The sequence below is a fragment of the Dipteris shenzhenensis genome, chromosome 8 (genome assembly GCF_047967505.1).
Source record: "Dipteris shenzhenensis isolate YYH24624 ecotype China chromosome 8, Dip_SZ_1.0, whole genome shotgun sequence".
In the NCBI taxonomy this organism is placed as follows: domain Eukaryota; kingdom Viridiplantae; phylum Streptophyta; class Polypodiopsida; order Gleicheniales; family Dipteridaceae; genus Dipteris; species Dipteris shenzhenensis.
In genome coordinates, this window is record NC_141603.1 from 47,166,275 (window position 1) to 47,183,105 (window position 16,831).

Sequence of the window (16,831 nt, forward strand, 5' to 3'; positions counted from 1 at the left end):
CACTGTTTTTGAGTTTTTCCATTAGGCTCTCTTTTGGAGTCTAATGTCATGTACATTGATTTCATGTTAATTTTATAGTTACTGGTTTCACCAAAAAAAAAAAAAGTGTGTGTGTGAGGTGTGTGCGTGTGTGTGAGAGAGAGAGTGTGTGTGTGTGTGAGAGTATGGAGCTGCTGCTGCCCTGTGCGCATCTGCCTATGCGCCCTTCTGGCTGCCCATCAGGTCCGCCCGCTCTGCCCCTGCGCCCATCAGGAGCCTCCTTCAGCTACGTCGCCCGTTTTTTCCTTAGCCGCTACTATCCGTCTAATCCAGCCACCTGTTCTAGCTCCTCTTTTCCTCTGCTGCCGCTATCCGCCTCTTCTAGCCACTGCTGTCCACCTCTTCTTGCCGCCTTATTTGCTCCCTTTTGCTGTGTATTACCCTTTCCCTACCTGCGCATAACCCCTGCTGCCCTCTTCCGTCCTGATTTTGGTGTTTTTATTGGCCCCCGGCTGTCTGCTCTCTTTTTCTTTTGCTATATCAGTCCTGCCCTTTTGCCTCCATGGAGGACCTTATCAAAAGTTATTCTCGGAAGGACTTGTTCCGGGACCCCAAAAGACAGCAAGTTGAATTGCCTACTTCAGCCTCTAAAGATGCTCACTATGTTTTCGATATGCTCAAGGATGAATTCCACCAGAGCCGGAAGGAGTGTGCCAAACCTCCTCCGGCACTTAAGTATAAGTTGAAGCTACCCTCATTGGTTACTCCTCTCCGGAAGTTCTCTCAGCAAGCGGTTATCACTTTTTTTCCTGGGAAGTTACCCTTTGCAAATGATGTGGCTCAGTGGGTTCAGGCTTTGTTGGGAGGTTGCTTTGTTAAAAGAGTATACTTTGCTTCTCGAGGTTTCTATGAAGTGCACTTTTAGGATGCCTCATATCGTCAGCAGATATTGGAGATGTCCCCTCTATTCTATGGTAGACAAATGGTGCATGTCATGCCATGGTCGCCAAATAAGGATTATCACGGTCTTATTCGACATCACTGCCCTGTATGGGTTGAGGTAGTGGATTTTCCGGATTATACGAGGGCTGAGTTACCAAGTCTGGCAGCTACTTTGGGGCAAGTTGTATACCCAGCCCGTCCTTCGAGTAATCAAGTTCGGTTTTGTGTTTTTTGGGATACAGATCACCCAACCCCTCCTTCTATTGTGGTAGAGGTGGAGGATGTTCCCTTGGGCGAACAATATTTTGACTTGAAATGCGGAGTATTTGCCGGTGCTTGTTTTACTTGTCATAAGTTTGGCCATCTAGCTTCACAATGTCCTGCAGTTCTGCTCTAGCTCCCACCCACGGCTATTGCTCCAGAAAATACTACTCCTCTAACTTACGGTCCGGGGCCTAAGGCTATGCCTAGCAAGTTGGGTGATGTGACATCTAAATATGCTCTTCCCAAGGAAAGTGTGGTCCATGTTTCAGCCAAGCAAAAGGATATCTCTCTCATGTCTGCTTCAATTACTTGCATACCACTCACCGATCTTACATGATCCCCACTGAGCTTCGACACTGGGAGGATATGCTTTCTTCCTTGCATGCAGAAGATTTGTGGCTCTCAACAAGGGATGGAGATATGGGTTATACATACCGTCATAATGCCTTCACTCATTACTGGGCTCGACTTGACAGATGGTGTTTGTTGCATGCTCAGCAATATGCTAGTTTTACATGTGCATTATGGGTTGATCATTCCCTCTTGCTGTCTGATCACTTTCCAGTATGCTTGACATTATCTATAGCACGGTTGACAGATGATTTGCCTTTTTTTGGTCGTCGTCTACTCCATATTATTTGCTTCATCAACAATTCCAGAATATGGTGAGAGTAGCTGTCCACCCCCCTCCTCTTACATGCTCAGGAGGATATGGATTTTGCTTGGATCAGTCTTGCACATCGCCTGCGGCTGTTATTCAAGATTATGGACGGAGTCACATGGAGAACCTCAGGCTTAAGCTGAAATGGGCTCAATCTCACAAGCAACAAATGGATGTAATCAGCTCTTATAGGCAGCTCGCTTCCTCTGAACAGGATTCTTGGGCTTATGCGGTTCATATCATCCATCAAAATGATCTTCGCAAATTAAAGAAGTGGCAAATTCGAGCTCACATGAAACCCCTTTTGGATAAGGGTTGCTCCTCCAAGGCCTTCTTTAAAAGTTTGCATGCGGATCGACGGAAGGAGGATATTTGCAGGATCAAGCAGGATGATGGCACCTGGACCACCTCCAAATCAGAATTGGAATTGCAATGCTCTAGTCATTTTCAGCATCTCTTTTCTCCTCAGCCTGATTATTCGATGCAAGTGAATGTAGCTAGGTCTCAATTTCTTATGCATGTGCAGCCTATATTGTCTTTGGAACAAGCTCATGCATTGGAGCAGCCATTTATGCATAATGAACTGGATGATGCTTTGAGTCATTTACATAAAGGCAGCTCTCCTGGTTGGGATGGATTGACTGTTGAATTTTTCCTTGCATTTTGGGATGATCTCAAGGACACTCTTCTTATGATCAATCATGCTTGGACAGAACAATCTCTTCCTCCTTCTTGGAAGCATGGCCTTGTCAAATTGATCCCAAAAAAAAGGTTGTGTGAGACAATGGCTGATTGGCGGCCCATTTCTCTTATGCCAGTCATTTACAAACTCATTGCCAAGATGATTGTCCATAGGGTTCGATTTATCTTGCAAGCTGGACTTCATCCTAGGCAGTATGGGTTTGTTCCCAGAAGGCAGATTACTGACAATATCTCCAATGTTTTGCTTGCAATTGAGTATGCCAAATATTCTAAACAAGATGTTCTCATTCTGCAAGTGGACATTGCAAAAGCATTTGATACTGTCCATTGGGATTTTATTTCTCAGACTATGCATAAATTGGGATTTGGTCCTCGGCTGGTTCATGTTATTTACTGGTTGTATTCTCATGCCACTGCGCAGTGTCTACTTGGCAGTGGATTGTCAAGGACATGGACTATGACTCGCTCAGTGAGACAGGGACACCCTCTTAGTGCGCTACTGTATGCCATTGCTACTCATCCGTTATTGTTGCATATGGACCATCTTGGAGATACTGGGCAGCTTCATGGCTTGCGAATTCCAGGTGCACAGCCGTTTCTCGCACAGGCATATGTTGATGATTCATATTTTATGCCCAGGAATTCTCAACGTGACCTCTCTCATTTGATGCATACTTTGGATGATTTTGGCATAGTTGCTGGCCTGCATATCAACTTTCAGAAATCGAATCTTCTAGCTTTGAAAGAAGCTGATTGGCATGCACTTCTGTGGCCAGGCCACATTATTTCTTCCCATACCATTATGAGGCATTTAGGGTATCCCATTGGCTGGAATATTACCCCTCAACAACAGCTTAAATAGGTGCTTCAAAAGATTAACAAGAAGCTAGAATATTGGCACTTGTCAACTTGGCCTTTACATGTTCGACTTCGGATAGTGCAGACTATCATTATGGCATATGTGCAATTTTATTTGCCTCTTTTCATTGGTCTTTTAAGCATTTGGCTTCCTATATGTCCCAGGCTATGGAGATATTTTGGAAAAGTAAATCTCACAAGAAGGCTTCGTGACTACTTCCCATGCAGTCTGTTTGTTCTCCTAAGACTCATGGGGGACTCAATATTCTCAATCTTCAGTTTCATATGTTGGCACGAAAGAGCACTATGATTTCTGTTTTTTTTTCAGCAAAAACAGCCATGGGCTATTATGTTAGCAGTTATGTGTGGAAACATGAAGTCTTATGCATATGGGCATTGGATTACAGATCATTGGGAAGCAGTAATGACTACATTTCAGGGGAAAATTCCTGGCTGTCTTGTTTCTACTGCTTTTATTCATGATTGGAAGAGAATTCTCTCTTATGCTAAATGATTGGAAGAGAATTCTCTCTTATGCTAAATGACTACATTTCAGGGGAAAATTCCTGGCTGTCTTGTTTCTACTGCTTTTATTCATGATTGGAAGAGAATTCTCCCATCATGGTAATTCTCTTCGTTTGGAAAGTATCCATTGGAGCAAGGTATTTGATTCGCCACCTGCTTTACAGGCACCTATTAAAGCATATAATCTTATGAAATTGGGCATAAGATTTTGTTGGAGATGTGGTGGATCAACATGGTTATGTGCTCTCATTTCCACGAGCTTGCAGGACATTCCCCTTGGGTCTGCATCATAGGCCCATTTGGAGGCTACTTACATCTATGTTGCAGCCTTTTGTTCTTGTTCCTCAGTTGTTTGTACAGGACAGATTACTGGACTGGAATCTGACTTCCTTGTCTCTTGCTACCCGTTCACTTTCAATGCATAATTTGACATCCTCGATGGTCTACAGATTTCTTCTTCCACCGCCATGGATTGATAAGCGTGCCAACACTCTTTGGAATTTGGATAGGCCTTTATCTTGGTGGCAATGAAAGCTCAAGAAAATTTGGAAAGCTAAATTGCCATTGAAACAGAGGCTTTTCTTTTGGAGATGTATAGTGGGAGCTTTTTCCATTGGGGTGAAATTGGAAGCACATCGTATTGCTTCCTCTTCTTGCCCCCGTTGCTCTCATTATCGTGAGACAGTTCCCCATTTGTTATGGTCTTGCCCGCACTATCGGATATTAATCACTCATGTTTCTCATTTGCTGCGGCTTCGGTTTCCCTCTATCAGATTCGCCCCATTTGTTATGGTCTTGCCCGCACTCTCGGATATTAATCACTCATGTTTCTCATTTGCTGCGGCTTCGGTTTCCCTCTATCAGATTTGGGAAACTATTCTGGATGTTTGGATGCTTCTCATCTCAGATGTCTCCATTCCTCCTTTTCTTTCACTGGGCTCATTTTTGGGTACTATGTACTATTTGGACACAGAGATGGCATTTTAGGATGGGACAACAGTTCCCTCAGGCATATGCTTTCTTCAGAATGTCCCTCAAGCAATCTTTATATGATAGTTATGATGTGAGGGATTTGGATCCTACTAGCCTTGAAGTGTTTTCTCACTGTTTTTGAGTGCTTCCATTAGGCTCTCTTTTGGAGTCTAATGTCATGTACATTGATTTTATGTTAATTTTATAGTCACTGGTTTCACAAAAAAGTGTGTGTGTGTCTTGGTGTGTGTGTGTGTGAGGAGAGGAGAGATCTAGACAGGTCCTGGATGGAGATAGTTTATTTGTGTTTTTGATTTGGGCTCTCCCCTTTTAGGAGAGTCTCTTTGTACAATATTAATCTTTTAATACCAGTCCATGGAATTACCAAAAAAAAGTGTGTGTGAGGAGAGGAGAGGAGAGATTTCGACCTGCTTCAGCCCCCTTCCTGTTGTACAAGCTGTACCTTCTCGCGGCCCCTTTTCAGCTTCCTTACCTGTCCGTACATCACCCGTGCCAACCCTTTTTGACCTCCCTGCCTGTCTGTAGGTCCTCCGTACAACCTGTACGGAACCATATATTTGTACGGACTGTTGCTGCTGGTCTCTGCTGTACCTACGGGCCTTGGGAAGCGCATCCGTCGCCAGTTTCGACTTCGTACCTGCCGCTGCATATCGATTTGGGTCTCCCTTCACTCCTTTTACTGTTTTTGTTGCTGATTTTCTTGTCTTTCATATCCTTGCTGCTTTGCCCTTTCTCTGTTGTGATCTGGGTTGATTTTGGGGTAGGTTTTCACCTCTTTGTGAACTTGTCTTTCTTCTCTCTAAATCCTTAAATATTTCTTCCCTCTTCTTCTCCTTGCAAATACACTATTTCCTTCTTCTTTGAGGGCTGTTTTTCGGGACTGTTTTTTCTCTTCTATCACTTTACAGGTACCCCCTTTTTGGGCTCCATCTTCTTCAGAAGACATGGTTGAATACTCCTATGAAAAAACTTTTCAAAAGGATCGATCGGCTCAATGCAAAAAGCAAAAGCAGGCTGAGGGTTAGCATGACCCCGTGCATGATTTTGTTGAAGCACAATTGGTGTATGATGTCATGCACGAAGGATTTGCAAACACAAGAAAAGAGTGGAAAGACTGTGTGTCATCGGTTGGTCTCATGGTTGAAGTGGATGAAATTGTGGATCCAGTTAGAGAATATGTCAAAAATGCAGTCATTTTATTTTTCCCAGGTCGGATGCCACCTGCTGCAGCGGTAGGCAATTGGTTGTCCCGAACACTGGCTGGCTCATTTGTTCATAAGGTACACTATGAACCAGAGGCTTTTTTGAGGTCATTATGGTAGATGAGATTCACAGGCAAATGCTTTTGGAACATTCGCCACTCTTTTTTGGGCAGCAAATGGTGCACGTTTTGCCATGGTCCCCCATAAGGGATTATTAGGCTCTGATATGACATCGATGTCCGGTCTGGGTTGAAGTTATAGACTTCCCGCAATGCATGGCTTCACTCTTGCCTAAAATTGCAGCAACTTTAGGCAAAGTGGTTTGCCCACCGCAGCCTAACGGCAACTCTAATCGATTTTGCATTCTCTGGGATACTGATAATCCCACACCGGAGTCTTATTCAATCACGGTGAACAATGTTGACATGGGAAGTGCATTTTATAAATTGAAATGGGGATTGTTTGCAGGGGCTTGCTTTGAATGTCAAAATTTTGGGCACATGGCTTTCCAGTGTCCAATGAGTCTGCATAAAATGCCTCCTGCTACTTTGCTTGCTCAGATGCCCAAGAAGGATGCTCCTACCTCTATTGGGAATAAAAATCAAGGTAATAGACAGCTTTTTGTGAATCAGGATAAAGGCAAAGCCCCAGTTGTTTCAGATGGGAATGCTTCTTCCCCTTCACTTCCTGCTATTCAAATTTCAGCAAAAGGATCAAAAACTCCAATTGATGGATGGCAAAATCCAAGAAAAGTTATTTCTGTTAGAAGACCTCCACCCCCTCGCACTTAGAATTGTGCATCTTCTAGTGGAAATTCTCTAGACGTCAACTCAGGAATTGGAATCATGTGGGCTACAGTGACAACTAGCAGAACCCTCTTCCCTGAAGAAGAGGTTGCTGCATTGCTGTCCAATCCTCAGGCCTTTTTTTTTCTTCAAGGAAGAGGCCCTAACCCTGAGGTAGAAATGCAAGGTTGATATCCTGAAGGTTGCTGCTGTACATAACTATTTTTTCCTTTAAATATGCTTTCTCATATCAAATGCCTTACCTTAAATGTTCAGGGGATGTGCGAAAGTAGGAAATGGAAATCTGTGTGGCTGTATATCAATTGGTTTCAGCCTGATATAGTGGCATTACAAGAACACAATCAGCATGTTTATGCAGGAAAGACAGGTCATATTTGCGGCTATGATATCTTTTATGCTGGGAGCACTCTTTCTCAGGTGTAGTCATTCTGATTAAGCATGAGCTTCAGCCAGTTATTGCTTTAAATGACAATTAGGGTAGATGGATTATTCTTCAATGCATCATTCAAGGCGAGGTGTTTGAATTTGCTTCTGTATATGCACCTCAATCTTCTTGGGCTAGAAGTGAAATTTGGGATGCCATGCACCGATATCCATGGAGATATCATGCCTTTATATGTTGGGATTTCAGTAATGCTCCGCAACAGGGTGACAATACATCAGGAAATACTCATATGTTAACCTTTGAAAGGCATGCATGGTCTCAATTACTGATTCATCTTGATTTGGTTGATCTTTGGAAGGAATTGCAGCCTTTGTCACCTAGATACACTTTTCAACGTAATGCCCTTCCTTCTTACCAGGCACATCTAGATCATTGGTATAGCGTAGCCCTGCAACAAAATGATGCTTTCACATGCAAAATGTGGGTTGACTATGCCTTTGTGCATTCAGATCATGCACCGTTATGGTTGAGGCTATCTTTTCATGATATGCCAGATGATAGACTACCTCAACGGCAACATCTGATTGTGAACAATAGCTATTAGTAGCATGTTACTTTCAAGGCAATGGTTACTAATGCCTATCAATATCTGTCTTCTCAGACCCACTTTGATATTCATAATGCATGGGATTCTTTTGTTTCCAAAATGCAAGTTGTAATCAGAGGTTATGGCAAGTCTTACATGAAGACTATGAGGGAAACTCTTGCTCAGGCTAAATTGACTTGCCAAGACCTCACTGAACTCAGTCAATTTCGTCCTTTGTTCTTGCATGAGCAAACAATTCTATGCCAAGCTAAACATTGTCTCCAAATCAATGATCACAGGAAACTTGCCAAATGGGAGATCAGAGCAAGACAAAGAGCTTTCATAGAGAAAGGCTGCTCTTCCAAACAATTTTTTAAAAGCTTGCATCAGAAGAGATTAAACACAAACATTTGCAGCGTGCTTATGCCTGATGGTTCATGGACTACATCAAGGTCACAGCTTGCTTTTGTTTGTGTACATCATTTCTCTCAGCAGTTTGGTTATGCAGATGCTCCTTCACAGAAGGTTTTGTATGCAAGAAATTTGCTTTTACGGCATGTTTCTCCTATTATCTCCACTACTCAGGCTTTGGAATTAGAGGAACCTTATACTGAAAGGGAATTGTCAGATGCACTCAAATCCTGTGTTAAGATGGAAATCTCCATGATGGGATGGTCTTACAGTTGAGTTTTTCTTAGAATACTGGCCTCTTTTGAAGCATACTTTGTTGCATATGGTGAATTCTGCTTGGCAAAATCAAAAAATGTCAGACACATGGAAGAGAGGTCTTGTTAAACTCCTTCCAAAAAAGTAAATTTGTGAATCTTTGGTTGATTGGAGACCTATCACGCTTATGCCCGTTATTTACAAAATTACTACCAAAATGATTGTTGATCGGATAAAAGACTATTTGCATGATGAGTTGCATCCTGCGCATAAAAGACTATTTGCATGATGGGTTGCATCCTGCGCAATATGGTTTTGTTCCTCGTAGGCATATCACAAACAACATTGCTAATGCCTATGTTGGAATAGAATATGCCAAATATATGCAGCAGGATGTTTTGCTATTGCAAGTTGATATTGCCAAATCTTTTGACACTATTCAGTGGGACTTTATTTCACAAACAATGCAGACCTTGGGATTTGGCAAAAAAATGCAGCAAGTTATCAATTGGCTATATCAAGATAGTAAAGTTGCCTGCATACTTTCAGGGGATATTTCTACAACCTGGACTCTTGGTTGTTTTGTTCAGCAAGGCTGTCCCCTTGGTGCTTTACTATTTACCATAGCCACTCATCCAATGCTTCAATATATGTACCACCTTTTGGACACTAGCCTGTTGCATGGATTGGAAATTCCTAGCAAACGCAGCATGATTGCTCGAGCATATGTTGATGATTCTTTCTTTACCCCGAAAAATACTCAGAGCGATCTCTTCTTGATTATGCAGGCTCTTTCCACATATGGCTTGGTTGCTGGTTTTCATGTGAATTTTCAGAAATCCAAGCTCTAGCCGTTGCATGCTAAAGACTGGCATAGTCTTTTGTGGCCTAGGGAAACCTTCTCAATTGATTCGACATCTTGGCTATCCTCTAGGTTGGGACCTCACTCGTTCTCAACAAACTGATTGGGTGCTCACAAAGCTGGGGAAAAATTTTGAATATTGGAAGCTTGCAACCTAGCCATTACATGTTCGTTTGCAAATTACGCAATCCATTTTGATAGCATACATACAATTCTATGTGTCCCTCATTATGTTTACTAAGGCAGATCTGGCTTCCTTCATGTCTGCTATCATGGAGATTTTCTAGCGTTCAAAAAATAGCAAGAAAAGTCTCAGATTACTCTCCATGCATCGTCTCTGTTCTCCAAAGATGCACGGGGGTTTGAACATACTCAATATTCAAGTGCATATACTTGCTCACAGGGAGAAAATGATGTTGCAGTTTATGCAAGGGGATCACCCTTGGGCTTTCATGATCCGCTCTCTTCTGTTGCATATTGATACTTCTACTTTTGGGCATTGGCAGCCTACACCGTGGGATTTTCTACTCGACTCTATTCAAGGCAAGATCAAAGGCTGCCCTTTTGTCTCTCGTTTGCTTCTTGATTGGAAGCATATTTTATCCCACTTGGAATGGAATGGTAGGGATTCTTTGTTGGGAAATTCCTTGAGGCCTGAGAATATTTATTGGTCCAAAGTATTCCACCTCCTTTGGCTATACAAGAACCTAGGCGTTCTTCTTTTATATCTTTCAAAGGTATTTCTTCTGTGGCGGATGTACTTCAGGATGATGGCACTTTTTTATCTTTTTCTACGGCTGCTAGCAAGTATGGTTTGGGAGCTCATTATCGTCCTTTATGGCACAAAATTTCAGAAATGCTTCAACCTTTCTTGCCAATACCTCGTTTGGAACTTCAAGATAGGCTTGAGGAATGGACTCTCCATTCTTCCTCCTCTTTAGCCCCGTCCTTTGAAGCTGTCACATATCACAGTGCCTTCTCTATATAAAGTGTTGTTACCTCTGTCTTGGATTTCTGACAGAGCCAATTCTGTTTGGCATATGGATCACCCATCAAAGTGGTAGAGAAAGCAGCTGCGTCTCCTTTGGCATTATAAAGTCCCTCTTCGGCAACAGGTTTTCCTCTGGTGAGTCCTACTTGGCGTTTTTCCATCTGGGCAGTTACTCACGCAGACATATTGCCTCGGCTGTTTGCCACCGATGTCTACATTCTACTGAATCTGTGCCTCACATTTTCTGGCACTGTCTACATACTTGTGATTTCCTCGGTCTCATTCGTCAGGGGCTTCGAGCGAGATTTCCTATTGTTACTTTTGGTAGGTTCTTCTGGTTATTTGGTCTTCATCCAGCTAGACAAGGTTTTGATTTATTTTTTGTTTGGGTGCGCTACTGGGCACTTTGGACTCTACGGATGGACATAAATCATAGAGTCTTTGGTGATCCTACTTTTCCATCTTTTGTTTTTTTCAAACGATCTCTGCGGCAATCGTTTTATGATTGCTTTCAGACTCATTTGATTGACCATGATGTATATATGGCTTATACTGAGATTTTCGGTTGAGTGGTAGTTACTCCGCTTTTGAAGTACCTATGAATGTAATTATTTCACAGCAATAAAATATTATTCTCGCCCCAAAAAAAAAAAGTGTGTGTGTAGGTGGGTGGGTGGGCTTTCTGATTACTAAAATAAATTTGGGGTCTTTATATTTGTTCTTTTTTTACCTTGTATGAGGCGTCCCTTGGTGCAAAGAAATAGTCTTTGTAATACACACATATTGTTTGAGTGTAGTACTCCAATCTTTTGTGGTGATCTGCAGAGTCCCATGACACTAAGAAACGTCTCCTCAAGAAGGAATCTACAACTTGTTTGTCTTTGATCAAAGACACCGATAGTGCTTATACACCCCATCATTTGAACCATCACTTTGTGTCTTCCATCCAATGTGACAGTAGAATTTAGAGAGAGAGAGAGAGAGAGAGAGAGAGAGAGAGGGGAGGGAAAGAAAAAAAGAAAGTCTATCAACGTCCACTGGAGACCAAAAGGTCTATGGGACAGCAAGAAACCCTCTAGTACATCTGCTTTAGGGAGGGCACATGGCAGCTCCCAAGGAAGTAGAAGTAGAAGTAGAAGTAGAATTTATTAGCGTCCTCGAGGGGCCAAAAAATGACCCATGGGACCCGTCTCGATACAATGTAAAAAGAGTCTCCTCAAGGAGAGGGGTCAGGAGTCTATGAGTCCTGACGACAGGTAAAAAGACGAGTGACAAAAGATCCCAATGCTGCCGGAGAGGCAGTGAGGAGAACTGATGTCAACTGAGCGGAGTCCCCCAGTATCTACTGGTAGTCCTCCCTGATATGTGCATATCAGGGACGCTGTAGGGCTACATGTGCCTTCGTCTCAACTGTCTGCATGTCACAAAGGCATACTCTAGCATGTCTGGGCTAGTGTATCCAAGCTCCCTGCTCAATGGCAAATGTATGAGATCTGGTACGGAACCTAGTGATGTTTCTGCGATATAGAAGGGGGATAGGTGTGCTAATATAAGACTGAGCATGAGTCTCTATGGACATGTATGTAGACCAACATGTGGGATTTATGTTGTCTTGGTAATATTCCAGCTTTACCCTCTTTTCACTTGTCAACCAGGAGAGAGAGAGAGAGAGAGAGAGAGAGAGAGAGAGAGTATAACCTAATATGATATAACTGATAAACAACCACTAGAGACGCTATAGGATCTATAGGACGAGAAAACATCAGCATCATGTACTACAAAAGATCTATTATAATCTGTATTATCCCACCGAATATACAATGGGTTGTATGGGAGAAGATTTTAAAAATATATATAATCACATATTGCAATTGCAGTTCTATGCATACCCAGCAACTCCTTATAGTTATGAGATTGCGCTTCAGATGAATCTGGCTATATAAGAGCTTGATCAAGATATGTTTGTGGTGACAAAGTTTTTCTTTTATGTAGGACCCCACTTGTTTGACTGGCTGCTCAACGCCAAGAATTCAACCTCTCCCCATCGACAAGCAGCATGGAGGACCGAAGGCCTGAAGAAGAAATAGTAAATGATGCTCTACATCCCAAAGATTTATTCAATCAATGATGCAACAACAACAAGAACAACGATGGAAGAAGACCTTTTGGTAAATTGGAGATGCCGAAGTACAATGGACGAGGGGATCCTATCAAATTCCTTCAACTCTTGGACACATCATGTTGTGCTGGAGGCGACCAATCAAATGAAACTAAAGCCGTCTAGTTTCCCATGGCCTTAACCGATGAGTCCTCGGAGTGGTACCAAACCTTCTCATAGAAGAAAGAACCATATGGACACTACAATCTGAGTAGTTCAAAAGAAGGTTCCAAACCGAAAGGCTACAAGATCACCCTACCGTCCAACTAGGAAACCTGTTTATTTTTCCCTTGTATGAGACTTTGTCATCTTGCATATCAGCTGTTTCTTGAAAAGGACAAGGCCCTCATTCATATTTTCCTCTCTATAGATCAGTATGGGGTTAATCTTCATATAGGATGCCGTCTCCTTCTCTGGTTCCTGCATTGCTAGGTCAGATTGTCTCCCATAGATCAGTATGGGGTTAATCTCTCTCTCTCTCTCTCTCTCTCTCTCTCACTCTCTCTCTCTTTCAGGTAGAATGTCATCTTCTCCTTTGATGTCCACCGTCGTTTGTCTGGAACTTTCTCCACCAAAAAATTTCTACTGGTCATGTCTTTTTGCAGAAGATCAAATAGAGGGGGACACACACACACACGCACGCATGCACAGAGAGAGAGAGAGAGAGAGAGATTGATGTGTTTACATATCTGCAGGTGCAAGTATTTGTATTTGCTATTTGACGATTCATTTATATCAAACCGGAACTATGTATTTAGCACAGAGGGGCATCCCTTGCCAGTCTTAAGGTCTTGGCAGCAGTGGGTTCCTTCAGAGTCTGATAATGATATTACATTCTTAAAGGTACTTCCTGATTTTCGATACAGTGGGAACCAGCTACTAATTTCGCTGCTGCTTTTTTTTGTTTTTTTATTTTTTTATTTTTTGGTTTGGGGGGGGGGGTAAAAGAAAATCATTTGGTGCTCCCCTGCAGTTTGAGAAAAAGTTTAAACTCTGGTTTGCCTGTTGTATCGTAGCCCCAATATGTGAAATTCCATTTCCGTATGTCTTAAATCTATGGACTGGTGCACTATGGACACAGACATGCTTGTTTCTGATTGCAAATCTTTCAAATTACCATGTAACTCAGCCTTAAGTTCTTTCTTGTAGTTTGCACAAATGGTTTCAGTGCTAGTTTTCCTGTTGGATCTCGGTCCAAGGAGATCCAGAGACGTAAAATCATTGTTTGTAACTTGATGCGGTATGGCCAGACAATATGCCTTAACGCTTTTTTTTTTTCAAGAAAGCTAGCTTTTCCATTGTATTTCTTTTACTGTCACATGCTGCATCCCCATATTGCAACCTTGTAATCAAACCATGTAATACTAAATTAATAAGAGTCTCACAGTTGAGGTGATGTAGAACCATGCTGTTAGCTTGTTCAAAATCTCTGCTTACATGACTGCCTTCTTTCTTTGCAAACTAATGTACAAAGCCAAAGATGCACTGTGGTTGGCTTAGCAGAGTTTTTATTTCTGACTTTATTGTTATGCTTCTATTTTGATGCCTTGTAACTGGGTTAGTAATAATAGAAAACGCATCTATGCTAGTCCTTTGGTTGAACAGTTTAACAGAAATATAGGCAACAAAATAATCCAAACAGCCTAGGGAGCTGCCATCGACCCCCTCTTCCCAAACCAAAAGGAGATCACCACCAAGATTGCGTTCCCCTGTAGCAAAACAAAATCTGCACCTGCTAGCAGGAAGGGGGAATTGAGAGGTAGGGGAGAAGAGGGAAGGGGAAGGAGGGATGGGAAAAGACTAAGAAAGGGGGAAAAGGGGTTTCTGCAGAGAGCAGCAGCCAAAAAAATGGCTCCAAACAAAGGAGCTGGAGTGGGCCACAGAATCCCTGCTTCAGACCCAGCATCTGGCAGCCAGCCAAGCTGTTTCACGGCGAGCACAGTGAGTTAAAAGGCTCCCACTGCCCAAGGCACAGCTGTAGTGAAGAAGGCCGCTCGAACAACAGTACATACCACCACCTCGAATCAGTATCAAAGAGCAGGGGGGGGAGCAAGAAGCCCCGCAAGCAGCAGCAAAGGCAATCAGGCTGGGGGAGGGGGGGGCGGCAGCATGAAGCAGGGAGGGGGCTGGGCAGTGTGTGAAGGGAAGGGGTTGAGGGAGCAATGGAGTCGAGGGGGAGGGGGAGGGCTAGTGGGCTGGACCGGAGGAGGTGGGGCTAGTAGGCGGGAGCAGGGAGAGCCTAATACTTTTGTTCCCCTTGCTGTGTTTAACCAAAACTCTTTTCGTTGTCTTGCCACTTTGTATAGTAAGATTTAGCCTTTTAAATTTTACCCATTCATTACAGCCTTGTACCATCTCTTCTATGTATTTCTCTGCATCTCATTTGTTTGGATCTGAAATATGATCATTTATAAGAGCTTCACTTGTCAAGGTAGCATATTAGCATTGGGGATGGTGCTTGTAGTTCTTTCATGTGAAATCTTTCCGCAATGTTTCGATTTTTTTTCTTCCAAGATTTAAACCAAGTCCACAGTCCATACCAAAGTATCCACCCACCAAACTCAACTTCTACAGATGTATTCCATCTGTAGTAAACCTCAGTTTCTTCCGAAATATCCTGGTTTGCAAGAGATGGCTTGTATACATTTATCGATGTTTCCAGTGTACCCATTATATCTCAGCCTTCCATCATATAGAAAGCAGATATTTGGTCTAGTTTCTGTTAAAGTATTGCTTTTAAATTGCTTTTCTTGGTCTGCACAGACAGAATCTGAAAAAGGAGAGAGAAGCTGGAACAGTGCAATGGATTCCAAAGTATGTCCAAACATTGGAGGGTTTTTATTTACCAATACATCTCAACAAATTGAAAGTGCTTGTCATGTTTTAGATGAGCAACCAAACCACAGATGTAAACATAGTGAAAAATGCGGAGTGGATGCAGCAACGTGTAGAAGGAGAACTTGCAGTCTTGCTGGCTATTGTGGATTATGGGACACTTTATTATAACATTTGGCAAAATTGCCATTTGCATGAAACCAATCTTTTTTTAATTTTATGTAAGAGTTTTTGAAGCTGTCGCTTAATGTGTATGAGTGTATGTGATTTTCTGGCATGTGTGTTAAGTCTCTCTTTTTATTTTCTTTAGCATGGCTGGGAGGGGGAAAGTGAAGAGGAGCTTCCAATGTATTCAGGAGTCCCCAGTAGAAGCAATATTGCGAATGTTACGTCAATAAGGAGGCCTCCCACATGCACGAGGTGGCATCTTCAATGTGATTGTAATGATTAAATATCTTTAACTGTGTGTGTGAACTCTTAGCCTTAATTTTTACATAAAAAGGCTCAATATATCCTATGTTAGGATTGGGTGACTCATATGCATAGAGCCTTCCCAATATAAAAATGCACAAAAGACACCTATGAGGACAAGTGGAGGGCTAGCACAAAGATACTTGTCCCCACTCATTCTACTTTGTCCTATGATGATATGATCCTATGGACTATGCACAGCCATCCTATTCAATACACACATGCAGCCATCCACTTCAAAGAGAATGTTTTGCCACCTCAATCATCGGCTCTATGCCCTCTTATTGTACAATATTTTGCACATCATCTTACACACATGGATTAATAAAATATTATTGATATTTTTAAAACCGATTACATATCCCTCAGCTCACGTTTGGGATGCATAGCATTACCAAGCCTTCTTGAAGCCTAAACATGGAAGACTTTGAGGTGTTGCTTGTTATAAGTTTTACTCCCATGTGTATTCTTGAATGTCTTGAATAAGGACCTAGAGATTGGTCTATGTGTGTGTCTATGTGGGCAAGAAGCTTTATCTAGTTGATAATGTAGGTAGTCATCATATTATAAGATAAAGTCACCTTCTTTTAAATGTTATTTCTTCCCTTTTATGATCAAGCATCCTTTGTATGATCCGTGCAACCAATCTAGATTTTTGGTGTTGTTGCTTGACCTATGCTTGGGTATTTGGAGTAAGATAGGGTCTAATTGATATAACCATTTTCTTCAAGAGTTTTCTTGCTTCCTTTAACAAGGTCATGAGGACGTGAAGAAAGGACACTGTAAACCTAGATTGAAACCCATAGTTAAAGGCTTAGCCATTTTGCAATCGTGGATACCAATGGTTAACTAAACTATCACATGGTGCACATTGGAGTATTCGGGCAGAAAAGATGAAAGACAAAGTGGTTCATAAAATTTGTGCAAATACCTACAGGTTTAAAC

The 16,831-nt window shown here is 42.2% G+C and overlaps 1 protein-coding gene across 1 annotated transcript in view; it reads left to right on the top strand.

Annotated features, from left to right (window-relative positions):
* LOC147899599 (Glycosyl hydrolase family 47 protein) overlaps positions 1 to 15,626 on the top strand; it is a 50,085-nt gene extending 34,459 nt beyond the window's left edge. The window contains exons 15-16 of the mRNA XM_087378490.1: positions 13,276 to 13,423; positions 15,344 to 15,626. Of these exons, the coding sequence (XP_087234616.1) occupies positions 13,276 to 13,423; positions 15,344 to 15,586 (391 nt within the window). The 3' untranslated portion in view covers positions 15,587 to 15,626. The remainder of the gene's footprint in view (positions 1 to 13,275; positions 13,424 to 15,343) is intronic.
* Positions 15,627 to 16,831: the final 1,205 nt, after the last annotated feature.